This window comes from Hyperolius riggenbachi, chromosome 6 (assembly GCF_040937935.1).
Source record: "Hyperolius riggenbachi isolate aHypRig1 chromosome 6, aHypRig1.pri, whole genome shotgun sequence".
NCBI lineage: Eukaryota > Metazoa > Chordata > Amphibia > Anura > Hyperoliidae > Hyperolius > Hyperolius riggenbachi.
The window spans coordinates 199,473,070-199,489,008 of record NC_090651.1 but is presented as its reverse complement, the minus strand read 5'-3'; the positions used below and the strand labels follow the sequence as shown (position 1 = coordinate 199,489,008).

Here is a 15,939-nt window from a genome sequence, read left to right as displayed (position 1 = left end):
AAAACCGCTCGGTGTGCACTGGGCCTAAGAGGTGCAAGAAGGGGATGGGGAACAGCTTGTTAATGATTACAACTATTCAAAGTATCTATAAAAGTAATTATTATGAGCACAGAACTAATAGAGAGCTAATATTGTAGTTGAGGGAGGGCCCTTCTGGCTTAAGGGCCCTGATGCGGCCACAACCTCCGCACCGCCTATTGCTACAACCCTGAAAGTGAAGCATACAGTCAATGAAAAGTATGATTCACAGTAAATGTTAATGCATGCGTTTAGTGGTAATGCACTGCATGCAGTGCTTACCATACCGCAACCCGTTACACCGCAATGTACTTGCTGCACTGTGATTGTTTCATAGGTAAGCTGCGTTACAAGTGGCCATTACACTGCACCGCAAACCACCACTGTGAACATGGGATAACCCAAATCCTGTCAGGATAGAGGACAAGGAAATGGGCTTGGGTAGTGTTCACATTTGTTTTTGTGAAAAAATGTGCACTTATTTTCACAGGAATTTTTCTGAACACCATGTGTGTTGTAAATGTGAGAAACGTGTGCTTTTTTTTTTTTAGAAAATTCATAGTGTCTGAACAAAAGCAACATACATGCAAAAATTCACAGAAGATTGTGAGAAAGCCCATTGATTTACATTGGCTTTCTCATATACTGTGTTTTTATATTGCAAAGCTTGAAACCGTGAACCATGCCTTATAGGCTAGGGAAAAGACCCAAGTAAGATTTTAACAGTTTCCACATTGCAAAAGTAAAATATGCTTTTCCTTTGGGATGTGGAAGGATTAGAAACAGGGATGGTGGACCATGTCTGTATAAGATAGAAATAATTCTGAATTGATGCACATTTGTATGCCCATTGTTTTTGTTTTTTTTTAATCCAACTTCAAAATGGACCAGTCAAATGTTCAGCAGCATAAATTTGTATAACATTTGCATGTACTCTGAATTATTTTCATATCATTGACTATCACTAGTTAGGGCTCATTTCCACTATAGCGAATTCGCATGCGTTTTTCGCATTAAAATTCGCATAGCAATACAAGTGAATGGGACTGTTTCCACTTGTCAGGATTCCTTTGCGTTTTTCTGTGCAGAAAAAATTCGCATGGCAGAGCCATCAGAATTCGCATACCGCATACCGCTATGCGAATCGCATACAATGTATTTAATAGGAAATTCGCATGCGGTTTGGGCATGCGAATTTTCATGCGAATTCGCATAGAAACAATGGAAAAGCACACCAGCACTGCCATGGTTAAATTCGCATACATCGTCATCCATGCGAATTCGCATGCGAATTTGCATGAAAATTCGTATAGACCCGCATGCGAAATTCGCATCCGCATGCGAATTTTTACCGCGGCGATTCGCACCGTACAAGTGGAAATGCAGCCTTAGACACTCTGGCAGGATTTTACTGCAGTCTGTGGCCCCAGTGAAAATTTGATAAAGTGTGTGGTGGAATCTAGGCTGGAGCAGTGACGTTATTGTGTTTCCTCCAGGATGTGGAGGAGAACATTGTTACATCATCCACTGAAGGTGTCCACGTTATCAGTGAACATGTTCCTACTGTGGACAGTTCTGTAGAAACTCAGAAGCCACAAGAGGCCCTATTATCCGCCCAGCAGTCTGTGGATGAGGAACACAAGGTATTTGTAACACCAAAGAAAATGTATTTTTCGTCTTTCCAAAATCTTTCTAACTTTTAACCATGTTAATAAGGATACAATCAATATTTTTTGTTGGTAAAATAGGTGTGAAAGAAATACAGTATTGTAAACATCTTAACGTGGAAAAAAAAACTCCACTAAAATGCAGTGAAATTAAAAGGACATCCGAGGTGAAAATAAACTAATGAGAAAAACAATGATATCTATCCTCCTTCTCCTAAAAATGACTTTTTTTTAGCTATCCCACAGCTATCCCACAGTTTTATTTTATATTTAAATCTAGTTTTTAAGGTTTTACTGTTTCATTGTCTCTGCTCAATGACACATGCATTGAAGTATGCCAGAGCTCAAATCTATGAATTATTGTCCCTTTTTTCTGCTTCCAGAAGCCATTTACTAACAGGAAAGTGTTTTATGGCTGTAATCAATTATCAGTGAGGGTAATGCTATAGTCTGATCCAGTCTGACCCGGTCCCGACCCAGACAGAAACTGTCACTTGCATACCTGATTTTTAAAGAGGAACTCCAGTGAAAATTATGTAATAAAAAAAAAATTGCTTCATTTTTACAATAGTTATGTATAAATGATTTAGTAAGTGTTTACCCATTGCAAAAGCTTTCCTCTCCGAGATTTACATTCTGACATTTATCACATGGTGACATTTTTACTGCTGGCAGGTGATATCGCTGAAAGTACCTGCTGCTTGCTTTTTGGCAGTTGGAAACAGCTGTAAACAGCTATTTCCCACAATGCAACGAGGTTCACGGACAGGAAACTGCGAGGAAAATGGTCCTCACAGTCTCCTGTGGGAGAGGCTTCACCACAATGTCAGCGATACAGAGCCCCCTGATAATCCATTTGTGAAAAGGAATAGATTTCTCATGTAAAATGGGGTATCAGTTACTGATTGGGATGAAGTTCAATTCTTGGTCACGGTTTCTCTTTAACTCTTTCAGGCAGAGAAAGGAAAAAAGGAACACAGCCTAGTTATTTGTGTGCTTGGCACTGTACATACACATGTCTTTCTCATCATGGCACATGTCACCTTGGTTGTCCTTTAAAAAAGTGGGAAAGAAGTGGAAACTGTGGAAAGAAGCATTGTTGATTTTCACTAAAAAAGTGTTTGAAATTAAAAGTAATCATTTGTGCCTGGTCTTGACTTTTTACATCGCCTATTGTGCTACTATTAAAGTGATGACATTTTTTATTCATGTTTTTATGGCAGGGAAGCCTGTTTACAACTTTAACCACTCTACGACCGCCTAGTGCCGATTGGCGGCCACAGAGTGGCTCCCTCAGGACCGCCTAATGCCGAAAGGCATGAAGTCCTGGGGAAGGAGATTAGCGGGGAATGCGTGCACGGATGCGCACGCATCCCCGCTGAGTTACAGAGCGGAGCTCCATAAATAACCTGTCAGCCGCAATCGCAGCTGGCAGGCTGTAAAAAAAAGAAACAGCCATTTCTTTTACATGTACAGTGCTGCGATCTACTGCAGCGCTGTACTGGGGACAGCCCTGTCACTTGGCTGTCCCCTGGGGTGGCTCTGAAAGCGATCCTCTCTCATAGGCTGATGGCTATGAGAGAGGATCGCCCTGTTTGGACCTCGGGGGGAGGGGTGAAAATACAAAACAATAAACATTTTTATTGAAAAAAAAAAAATACATCAATTAAAGAAAAGAGCCTGCAGTAGCGATCAGAGCCCAATAACAGAAAGCTCTGTTAGTGGGCAGAAAAGGAGCCAAGATTAATTTGGCTGCTAAGTTGTATGGCTCTGCAGCAAGCTGTTAAACCTGAAGAGCACTGAATTTAAATTAAAATTTCCTAATCACTGGGTGGGGGGTAGGTGTAAGCTTGTGGTCCTTAAAGAGACACTGAAGTGGAAAAAAAATTATGATATAATGAATTGGTTGTGTAGTACAGATAATTACTAGAACATTAGTAGCAAAAAAAATGTTCACATATTTTTATTTTCAGTTATACAGCTTTTTTATAATATTGCATCATTCTCTAATATTTGCAGTTTACACACTACTCAGCCTTCTAAATGATTTTTACAGAACAGGCAGTGAACTTTTGACCTGTCCTGAACTGTTCTCTGCAAAAGAAAAAACAATACAGTTTAGATAACAACCTTCAGAACACAGAGCTCTCTGCGACTTTGAAAGTTGTGGAGCTCAATGGCAATTTGCATAGATAACAACTGGAGTTTCTTAACTCTTCCTGTATTGGAAAAAACATTAGACTTATGTCTCTGCTCCGAATGCTTTATTTCTTAGCTGTACTACACATACAAATCCTTATATCATTTTTTTTTTCACTTCAGTGTCTCTTTAAGTGGTTAATGCTAGGTACACACAATACAATTTTCTGGCAGATTTACCTGCCAGATCGTTTTTTTTCAACATATCTGTAACGATCGGTGTAACACAGAGAGAATCTGATTACCGGTGATCTTCAGTATCACCGAGAATACAGATATATACCGATTACAGATGATCTGCAGTATCACCGATAATCAGATATATCTCTAACCTCCGGACACCTGAGTAATAACTGAGTGTTTGGTGCAACAGTAATACTTTGAGGAAAGCACCCGTACAGGGGGTGCAAGGCAGTAGGAGATACTGCCTAAAGAACAGCTTCCTTCCAATGGCCTGAGGCTCCCCAAGGGGCGGAGCCAGGCAGTGAGTGGGAAGGACCAGAGTGTGAGTGACACCCGAGGTGAAGTGTCACTGACAGGTCTGTGAACTATCTCCCAACAGGGGAGAAAGTTCTCGAGGTCGGACAAGCCAGGTCGGCAACAGACAGCCAGATCAGGTACAAAGACAGGAGACAGAAACGGAATCCAAGGACAAGCAGAGTTTGGCAACAGAGTATCAGATATAGCGAAGTACCAATTCAGAGATCAAGAGAGTGGTCAGGAGAGCAGGAAGTCATAACAGATATAAACAATGCCTATTCTTTAGGTGTGAGCTCCGTGATCATCAACACCCTGGAACTAGTCTGATATATAACAGAGAGGTAATACAGTTCCCTAGTCTTGGGTGTGAGTTCCTTGATCATCAACACCCTGGAACTAGTCTGAAGTATAACAGGATAATAATACAGTTCCCTAGTCTTGGGTGTGAGTTCCTTGATCGTCAACACCCTGGAACTAGTCTGAAGTATAACAGAATGATAATACAGTTCCCTAGTCTTAGGTGTGAGTTCCTTGATCATCAACACCCTGGAACTAGTCTGAAGTATAACAGAGAATAACAACACAGATAGCAAAAGGTCTGAGTGCTACCACGTAGTGATCGCAACGGCAGACACCAGAGAAATGACCAGCATCCAGTATATATACCCTAGCGCTCTCCAGCGCCTCCCCTAAGTGCTGGACCATTGGGAAGTGGTAAAACTGTCAGCTGACCGGCTTGGTCAGCTGACACCTTTCTGGCTGTCATAAAAGCTCTGCCTCTCAACGCGCGCGCGTCCTTCTGAACCTGTGTGGACTATCAGTCCCAGCCACACCAGACCTGTTTTGCAATGTATCCGCTGTGCCGGACGCGGAACCAGCCGCACCGCTATCCGAGCACGCGGCGGTTTTTCCGCGTTCCGCCATGCGGATAGATGTAGGCCTATGCGTGTAAACTGCCGCGTCGGAAGCGGAATCCGCCATGTTGAACGCGGAAAAAGCCGCCTTATCCTGAGCACTCGCGGTGGCTTTTCCGCGTTTTCTCACAATATCCAATCTAAATTTGGATCGATTTTTCGATTGATTTCCGTTCACTTTTATGGAAATCGATCAGAAGAGCCATCGAAATTCAGATCGGACATGTTGAAAAAGATCGATCTGGCAGGAAAATCTGCCAGAAAATTGTATGGTGTGTACCTACCATAAGGCAACATCGGTGAACGGTGTGGTGTTTCTTGGAAGGGCAGTGGGATGTTAACAGGTCATGAGTTTTTCAGGTGGGTCATGGGTTAAGAAATAAGAAAGGCTGCTGTGCTTTGCTGCTGATGCTTACGCTGCCGTAAAACTACATTCTGTTTGTGTTTATTCCAGCCTATGGAAGAGATTAAAGCTATGTCACAGTCTGAAATCGTAGAAGAACAAAGAGAGAGCACCATCATTGCAGACAGTACAGAGGTTGATATACAGGCTGATGTGGATCACAAGGTAACCTTGCTATAGACTGCTTGCAATCATGTCTCTCATAAAAATGTAGCTGTCTGACCTATGATGCATACACACTCACTAGTTTGTCAGAAATTGTGGTTCTGATGCACAAACCACTGGTAACGTTTACCTGTGCTGTGTGCATGTGCACTACAGTATGTTCTGTTTACGCAACACACGTTATATTAGCAAACCATAATGAAGGTTGGGCTTTTTGCTCGACGGACATTACGTTGGTATTGCAAATGCCTGCAAAATGTATGTGTTATCAATAGCACTATTACGAGCTTTGTACTGTGCCATTCATAACAAAGCAAGGCAGCCATTGCTTTGCATACGGCTCTTGTGCACACCAGCTGGAATTGATTGAGGAAAGAACAGGCATGTGACATGTCCGATCAATATCCAATCAACATTTCAATAATAAAGCATCAGTATGGGTTTACTAAAGACAGGTCCTATTTGACTAACATGCTGAGCTTTTATGAGGTAGTGAACGGTAATAAGGATATTAGGAATGCTGTAGATGTGGTATACTTGGACTTTGCAAAGGCCTTCGACACTGTTCCCCTCAAAAGTCTGGGGCAAAAGTTGAGGATGCAAGGACTGGGGAATAGTCTGTGTTCATGGATAGGGAACTGGCTAATGGACAAAAAAAAGAGTTGTGGTCAATGGATCATATTCAAAATGGGTGACTGTTAGCAGTGGGGTCCCACAGGGGTCAGTACTGGGTCCAGTGCCCTTCAATTTATTTATTAATGATCTAGTAGATGCAGTAGAAAGCAATGTTGCTATTTTTGCTGATACAAAATTGTGCAGAATCATCAACTCTCAGGAAGATAGTGACATATTGCAACAGGATCTGGATATTATGGCTATATGGGCACATAAATGGCAGATGAAATTCAATGTTGAAAAATGTAAAGTCATGCATTTTGGTCATACCAATGGTCTAGCACCATACAAAATAAATGGGATACAGTTGGGGACTTCAAACTTTGAGAAGGACTTAGGAGTACTCATCGACAACAAGTTAAATAATCGTATTCAATGCCAAGCCGCTGCAGCTAAAGCTAATAACATTTTGGGATGCATTAAAAGGGAAATAAAAACTCGAGATGCTAGCATAATATTGCCCCTGTTTAACTCTCTAGTAAGGCCACATCTGGAATATGGAATTCAGTTCTGGGCAGCACATTACAGGAAAGATATTGCAGTTTTGGAGCAGGTGCAGAGACGGGCAACAAAATTGATACGAGGGATACCATGAAAGGTTAGATAAACTGGGTTTATTTAGTCTAGAGAAAAGACGCCTTAGAAGGGATCTAATTAACCACCCTGGCGTTCTGATTAAATCGCCAGGGTGGCTGCGGGAGGGTTTTTTTTAAATAAAAAAAAAACTATTTCATGCAGCCAACTGAAAGTTGGCTGCATGAAAGCCCACTAGAAGGCGCTCCGGAGGCGATCTTCCGATCGCCTCCGGCGCCCAGAATAAACAAGGAAGGCCGCAATGAGCGGCCTTCCTTGTTTTGCTTATATCGTCGCCATAGCGACGAGCGGAGTGACGTCATCGACGTCAGCCGACGTCCTGACGTCAGCCGCCTCCGATCCAGCCCTTAGCGCTGGCCGGAACTTTTTGTTCCGGCTGCGCAGGGCTCAGGCGGCTAGGGGGGCCCTCTTTCGCCGCTGCTCGCGGCGAATCGCCGCAGAGCGGCGGCGATCAGGCAGCACACGCGGCTGGCAAAGTGCCGGCTGCGTGTGCTGCACTTTATTTGGTGGAAATCGGCCCAGCAGGGCCTGAGCGGCAGCCTCCGGCGGTGATGGACGAGCTGAGCTCGTCCAGACCGCTCAGGAGGTTAACATGTATGAATACATCAGAGGGCAATATAAAAGCTTGGCGGATGAGCTTTTTGTCCTTAGGCCGTCACAAAGGACTAGAGGACATGATCTGCACATGGAGGAAAAATGTTTTAGCCATTTATTTAGGAAAGGATTCTTTACAGTAAGAGTAATTAAGATGTGGAATGTATTGCCGCAGGAAGTAGTTATGGCAAATTCTATATCTGCATTTAAAGGAGGATAATGCTGGGCATACACGGGCCGATCCGGCGGCCAATTAGCCGCCGAATCGACTTTTGCCGCGTCCCCACCGCATCCCCGTGCGTGCACGGGGATCGATTCCCGCTCGTCATCGGACCTGTCAGATATTATCAATCGAGCCATCAGCGGCTCGATTGATAACAGCGCACCTCGCCGTGTATGCCCAGCATTACATGCTTTCCTTGCGATGAAAGACATCCATGGCTATAATTACTAGGTAATGCCCAGTGGTGTTGATCCAGGGATTTTATCTGATTGCTATCTGAAGTCGGGAAGGAATTTTTTTCCCTTTTGGTGCTAATTGGACCATTCCTTGTAAGGGTTTTTTGCCTTTCTCTGGATCAACAGGGATATGTGAGGGAGCAGGCTGGTGTTGTACTTTTTTTCTGGTTGAACTCGGTGGACGTATGTCTTTTTTCAACCCAAATAACTATGTAACTATATATACTGTATATTGATTGGCTGTGGTCTACTTTTAAACTTTCATTAGATTGGATGTTTAGATCAAATAAAAAAAGTAATGTATGCTTACCTTTGGAAGGATGAAACATGATTTAATTAAGGTCAGGATTGAAAGGCCCAGTTCACACTGGCAATTAGTGGCAAAAAGATTCGTGAAAACGGATCTGATTACCGGTCGATCTGATCCATTTTTCACTCCCATTAGTTGTTTAGCTGCTTCCGTTCCCCCATATCGATTCCCCTACAACCCCCATCAGCAAAGTGAATTTTGTTGGCTAGAATGGTCAGTTTCTTCACTTGTGTGAATTAAACGTTACGTTTTTTTCATTGACCTCAATGCAGTGCTTCAGCTTCCGTTTCTGTTCCGCTGGGCTCAGTGACCCGGAAAAATTGCTGCAGAACTAAATTTGCGGATCGTGCGGAACAAATCCGTTTGAACTGACCAATGCGAATGGATCCATAGATTAATATTAGATACGTTCGCATCCGTTACAATCCGTTCCGTTAGGAACTGCAAAATGGACTTTTTTTTTACGCTAATGTGAACCAGGCCTAAATGTAATAAAGGAAAAAAAAAGAATTAACAAAATATTCAGAAGGTTCAATTGTTTTGTGCCTTTGTTTTTTACATGAAGAAAAAAACAAGAGAGGCACTTAAACTCTGCTTCTTTGGCATCATTAAATACTGCAGAAAAACAGAGACAACCTAATATTTTAATTTGGATACCCTCTGCTCATATGAAAAGGAAAATTCTGGGGTCCTAGGGAATCTCCCATACGCTTCACCAGTGTTCATCTCAGTTAAACTTTAAAAACCAGTTTGCAGATACCTAAAAATAGTTTTTGATATTCTGATGATATCAAACTAACCCCACTATACAATACTGACAGTGTGCTCGATTCACTAACCAGTGATAACTGAGTTATCACGTGTTAAGGCTTTGCACGTGCAAACTAGGGTGCTAAGTAGTTTGCACTGCAAAGCTGTTGCTGTTCGTGTGCTATTTTAGCATGCGTAGGGCGTTACGTGATTACGTTCCGTTCGCATAAAAAATCAGCCGCTTCGCATGCTTAGTATCCTTAGCACGTGAAGTAATTGCTTATCACGCTACTTAGCACGCGAAGCCGCTGATTTTGCACGTGAAGCGCTGTGCGCAAAACTTTACGTGTGCATTTCTATCCACGGAACTTTAAAGCTCTGTGTGTAACCCTTCCAATGCTGGTCTAGTAAAAAAAAAATGCTGGTTGCAAATAATATGCTGTAAATACTGTTTTAGGGCAAAGTTGAAATGCAGGGTTATATTCTGCTTTAAGCTGTTGATGATGCCTCGTGTATCAACTCTCTGTCAAATTTTCCATACTCCCCAGCAATTAATAGTGGCTTCTAGGTGGCTGTTAGCTGTCAGATAACTGGTGTCAGATTGTAGTTCTGCCGACCACTGGGAATAAATTCACAGTAATTCTGGGAATACACAATGCTTTTTTTTTCGGTCAATTTACCGTTCAATCGATTTTCAATTCGTTATTTGTTAGTTTTTTGTTCGATTCTCTTATCTTTTCTTATCAATTTCCATTCACTTCTATGAGAAATCGAGCGGTAAAACGATCAAAAGCAAGAACTGACATGTCGGAAATTATCTATCAAACCATCTATATCTGCTGAAAAAATGCATGGTGTATTCCCAGCGTAACCTATTACTATTCATGTGTATAATAGTTTAGGGGCAATTTAAGTCAGACAATTAATGTATCTATGTTTTTGGGATGTGGGAGGAAACCGGTGTGCCCGGAGGAAACCCACGCATACATGGGACAACACACAAACTACATTCAGATAGGGCCCTGGCTGGGATTCAAAGCAAGGACCCAACATTGCAAGGGGAGAGTACTATGCACTACACCCCCGTGCTGCCCACTCCAGAGCTGAGGGGAACAATGCTCTTGGCTGGATCAACTGCGGAAACATCAAGGAGTGTTGAGGGCTGTTGTACATGTACTAGATTCTTGAAATGGGCTGCCCACCAGGGATGCTCAGCAGAGCTCGAATATTCGAGTTTTTTTTTCAGCTATTCGAGCTCGGTATTCGAGCTCGAATAGCTGCAGCTATTCGAATGGGCTATTCGAGTGAACTCGAATAGCCCACTCACTATTTGCGCTATTTGAACAAACAGCGCTATTCGAGCTCGAATATCGAGCTCGAATAGCGTCATAGCCCAGATTGATGTCCTTAGAGCCAATCAGAGGGCTCCCAGGCCCTCTGACGGCAGCCAATCACAGAGGGGGACCCTGGCCAGCCCCTACCCTATAAATAGTGGAAGCCATGTTCGGTTTCTCCGTCCTTGCTTGACTTGTACAGAGAGAGATCTGCTCCTTTGTGCTTTGGCTTAGCAAGTGCTCTATTGTGGTCAATCATCTAGCGTTTTTGCTCACATACACCTGCTATATACACCTATATTGTTGTTAGCTAGATAGAGATTGTATTTTAGTTAGTAGCTTGTGTGTTACATAGAGACAGCTGCTGCTGCAGGCAAGCTTACACAGCTTTAGGCTCAGGGCCTTGCCTGTGTGGGCAGCTGTCCTTCTGTCCTCTGTTAGTTTATTTCTCATCTATACCAGTGTTTCTGCTGTGTATTCTACCGTCTTGTCCTTTACTACTGAGTGATTATTGTATTTTGTAGTTATACTACTGTACTAGGGACACTCACTGTTACTGTTCATAGCTCCTGCGTGTGTGTGTGCGTGCACTGTCTGTAGTGTACACAGTACACAGTATTCCCTTCTACTGAATCATCTGATTACTACTGAATCTGATTATTGTATTTTCTAGTTGTACTTACTGTACTAGGGACACTCAGTCACTATTCATAGGCTAGCTCCTGCGTGTGTGTGTGCGTGCACTGTCTGTAGTGTACACACACTCTATTTCCTTCTACTGAATCTGATTACTACTGATTATTGTATTTTCTAGTTAGTGTATTAGGGGACACACTCACTGTTCACTGTTCACACTTACTGATTACTGATTATTGTATTTTGTATTTGTACTGTACTAGTAATCACTTAGCGATCTAATCACTTAGTGATTAGTGTCACCTCACCCACCAACCCACTCCATTAAAGTACCCCACTTTTTCACCCGCCCTTTTAAAAAACTTTTTTGTTTACGCCCAAAACATCTAAGATGTCTGGAAGTGGCAGCCAGTGCGGTTTGGGCAAGGGGAAGGGCAGCAAGGGAATCAGGAGGAGAGGGAGCAGCATTGTGGCAAGCCGCGCCACCATGCACAGTTCCGCAGCAGCAGCAGCTGCGTCAGTGGCTATAGCCACTGGCCGTGGACGCCTTGGGCGGCCAGCAGGAGCATCTGCAACTCACGCTGCAGAGACACAGCAGCAGCAGCGTGTAGTACCTATTTTCCTCCAGCCGGGTCGGAAACGTCCCATTGAGGAAAAGGATGCAGCCACTGTGGTGCAACTGATGACGGAGGATGACCAGCCCGCCATCAGCTCTGCATCCGAGGCCTCCACCCTCACCACCACCACCACCCCTGTTCACAGCAGCCACCCAGCAGGGCCTGGGGAGGAGGCCAGTTCACCGTCAGTTGGCGACCTGTCATTCAGCAGTCTTTTGACCCCACGCATCATGAGTCAATTGTCTGCTGTTGTTGGCGATTTTGTGGAGGAGATGCTGATGGGCACTTTGGGGGAGGAGGGATTGGACAGCAAGACTGTGGCGACAGTCAAGCAGCCCATCCATGCATCAGGAGAGGAGTTTGGGGGGTCATCATCCCAGCAGGACATGTTTCAGGAGGGGGAGGAGGATGATGATGATGATGATGATGACAGGGTGACGGACAAAGACTGGGTGCCACCACCAGCACCTGGGGATGTCATCATCAGCAGCTCTGAGGAGGAGGAGGAGGATGCGCTTGTGGGCCTTGCAAGGAGGCGCATCATTGCAAGCATTGGCAGCAGTAGGCAGGTCCCACAGCCTGCTGGTGTCTCAGGCTCAGCAGCAGCAGCAGCATCTGCCAGTACCACCACCAGCCCCCCCCCCCCCCCCAACCACCACAGGGAGACAGGCAGCAGCGGCTCCAGGCCGTAGGGGGTTTTTCATGTCACCAATCTGGCAATTTTTCACCATGCCCACAGTTTACAGCAAGTACGCCACTTGCAACCACTGTCAGCGGAAGTTGAGCAGAGGTGCAGACCCCTTAAAGTTCAGCACCAGCTCTCTTATCAACCATCTTGCTGCTAAACATTACCACCAGCATGAGGAGTTCCAGAGGCTGAAGGCATCTGGTGCTGGCAGTGGCACCACACCCATCACTGCACAGCCTTCAGCAGCAACAGCAGCCACCCGCCCTCCTGCTCCTCCAGCACCACCAGCAGGAGTGCGGAAACGCACTGCTCCTCCCCCCTCTGTAACTCCTGCCGCCGACACTGAGGCCTGTTCTGGCAGCCAGTCCTCAGTGGCCTCCTCTGCTGTCTCCGCTGATTCCTGTGCTAGCAAAAGGCGACGCCAGAGCCTTTTGAGTGAGTCCTTCCAGGGGGTGGTTAGGGCTCTGCCTCCCAGCAGCCGTCGCGTGCGGCAGCTGACCGGCTTGCTGGCACGGGCCATGTGCTCCCAACTCCTGCCGTACACGCTCGTGCAGGAGGGGAGCGACATGCGTGCGCTGCTTGCTTGTGCAGCCCCAGACTGGCAGCTCCCCAGCAGACACTTCTTCGCCCGCCAGGTCATGCCTGCACTGCACCGCTTTGTGATGGCCAATGTGGAGTGAGGGCTGGAGCACGCGGTTGGTGAAAGGGTCCACGTCACCATGGACTCCTGGAGCAGCCGCTTCGGGACAGGCCGCTACCTGTCCTTCACTGTCCACTGGGTCAGCTTGGTGGAAGGGGGTGAGGATGGGAGAGCAGCAGCGGGCACAGCAGCAGCAGCAACACAGTGGGTGGTGCCACCCCGCAGGGTCAGGGGAACTGCAGCAGGCTCCTCCGATCCTCTGCCATCCTCCGGCACACCTGGCCAAACCCCCCGCCTCAGCAGCAGCGTGAAGCCACGCCACTGCCAAGCGCTGCTGCAGTTGGTCAGCCTTGGGAAGACCAAACTGACGGCAACCCATGTGTTGGCCAAACTCCAGGAGCAGGAGAGGATTTGGCTGACCCCCAGAGGCCTCAGAGTCGGAGAGGTGGTGGCCGACAATGGGGCCAATCTGGTTGCCGCAATCGACAGGGGAAGCCTGACCCACATCCCCTGTCTTGCCCACGTGCTGAACCTGGTGGTGCAGAAGTTCTTGCGCACCTACCAGGGGATGGGCGAACTGCTGGAAACGGCAAGGAATGTTGTGCGTCACTTCCGGCGCTCGCCTGCAGCCTCTGCGAGCCTGGAAGACGTGCAAAAGGAGCTGGAGCTGCCACGCCATCGGCTGATCCTTGACGTTCCAACTCACTGGAACTCCACCCTGGCGATGTTTGAGCGTCTGGTTGAACAGAAGCACGCTGTCAACCAGTACCTTGCCCTGGCCACTGTGTCCGCCGCTCAGAAAAGGGACAAGACCAGCAACATCCCGTCCATCGTCCCCGATGACGACTGGGGGCACATGCAGCAGGTGTGCTTAGTGCTGGCTCCCTTTCTGCAGGCCACCAACATGGTGAGCAGGGACCATGCTATCGTGTGCGAGTGGGTGCCCCTGGTTTGTCTGCTGAACAGGGCCCTCGATGCTTTGCTGGAACAGGGAGCGGCAGCCTTGGCCCAGCAGGAGCGGCATGCAGCTGCACAGTCCACCTCTGAGGGGGAGGAGGACTTGGTGGAGGTCCCTGACCTTGCTGCTGATGAGGGGGATCAGCACAGTGCAGCTGAGTTGGTGCGGGGGTGGAGAGAGGATGAGGCGGCAGAGGAGGAGGATGAGGACAGCACTGCCATTGATGTGCCAGCACACGTGGCCCGCCTCTTCCTAATGGCAGTGCACATGCTGACGTGCCTGCGCAAGGACCCCAGGGTGATCCAGATGAAGCAGAGGGAGGACATCTGGATCAGCATGATGTTGGACCCGCGCCTCAAGGGGAAGTTGAGCCAGTTCCTGCCTCCTGCAGGAGGAGACCCAGCGCAACAAATAAGGAGCTTGCAGCAGGCCCTTGTTGAGCGCTTGGAGGAAGCCTTCCCCCAGCCTTCCACCCCCACTGTCCAGCCAGCACAGAGGCAGCAGCAGGTGCCTGCATCCAGCAGCAAGCGCCCCCCACAGACCTGCTGTCTCTCAGCAACGAGCTCTACAGGACTGTAGAGGCTCCAGCAGTGACTAGAGAGGAGGTGCATGCAGCAGCATCCTCCTCCGGTCACAGCCAGCGCCTGACCCGCATGGTGGCTGACTACATGGGGACCTACAGCGGGCTTGACAGCGATGCCCCTGTTGATCCCATGGAGTATTGGGTCAAGCGCCTGGAGATCTGGAGCGAGCTGGCGCAGTACGCCCTGGAAGTGCTGTCCTGTCCCCCTTCCAGCGTGCTGTCCGAGCGCTGCTTCAGTGCAGCTGGTGGCGTGGTCACCGAGAAACGCTCACGTCTGTCTCACAAGTCTGTGGACAGACTGACGTTTCTCAAGATGAACCAGGCGTGGGTGGAAGGCCAGTTCCTGGCCCCTGTTGTCGGCGAGAGGGGGACATGAACTGGCTGCCGGAACCATTGTTAATATGCCTTACCACCCTTTACCACCTCCTGGCTCCTGCTCACTACTAAGCCAGCCTGGTTCAGTTTGACTGTTACGTCGCCTGTAGCCACACATTTTACACCTACAGTGGGCTGCTGTGTACTGCCCTTCTGCTGTCTGTCTGTGTTTCCCACTGCCAGGGTACACAGATTTACCTTCTGCTGCCACTCTGCCACCAGCTATTATGTCCAACAATGGCTATCTGTTAAATTTGCCTTAAAAAAACAACAACAAAACAATAAAAAAAAAAGGTTTAATTTTTCTGAGGTGCCCGGGTTGAAAACTGTGTTGTCCCAGCTGTGTATTGGACACGATGTGGGCTGCACGACCGCTGTCTGGGACCTCCTGTTGTGTTTATTTACAGCCCTGGTATCACCGCTCGGTACCAGGGCTATTATGTCACGCTGCCTGCCTGCTGCCACACTCACACTACTCCTCCATTCCTCCTGCTGCTGTTGGTCTGTGTTTCCCACTGCCAGGGTACACAGATTTACCTTCTGCTGCCACTTTGCCACCAACTATTACGTCCAACAATAGCTATATCTGTGTAATTTGCTGTAAAAAAAAAAAAAAAAATTACAAAAAAAAAAAAGGTTTAATTTTTCTGAGGTGCCCGGGTTGAAAACTGTGTTGTCCCAGCTGTGTATTGGACACGATGTGGGCTGCACGACCGCTGTCTGGGACCTTCTGTTGTGTTTATTTACAGCCCTGGTATCACCGCTAGGTACCAGGGCTATTATGTCACGCTGCCTGCCTGCTGCCACACTCATACTACTCCTCCATTCCTCCTGCTGCTGTCGGTCTGTGTTTCCCACTGCCAGGGTACACAGATTTACC

The 15,939-nt window shown here is 46.9% G+C and overlaps 1 protein-coding gene across 2 annotated transcripts in view; it reads left to right on the top strand.

The window, feature by feature from the left end:
- Nucleotides 1–15,939, top strand: part of SPA17 (sperm autoantigenic protein 17) — a 654,098-nt gene that overhangs the window by 106,949 nt on the left and 531,210 nt on the right. For both annotated transcript variants that reach the window (XM_068240291.1, XM_068240289.1), the window contains 2 exons: nucleotides 1,515–1,661; nucleotides 5,733–5,846. In XM_068240291.1, the coding sequence (XP_068096392.1) occupies nucleotides 1,515–1,661; nucleotides 5,733–5,846 (261 nt within the window). The remainder of the gene's footprint in view (nucleotides 1–1,514; nucleotides 1,662–5,732; nucleotides 5,847–15,939) is intronic.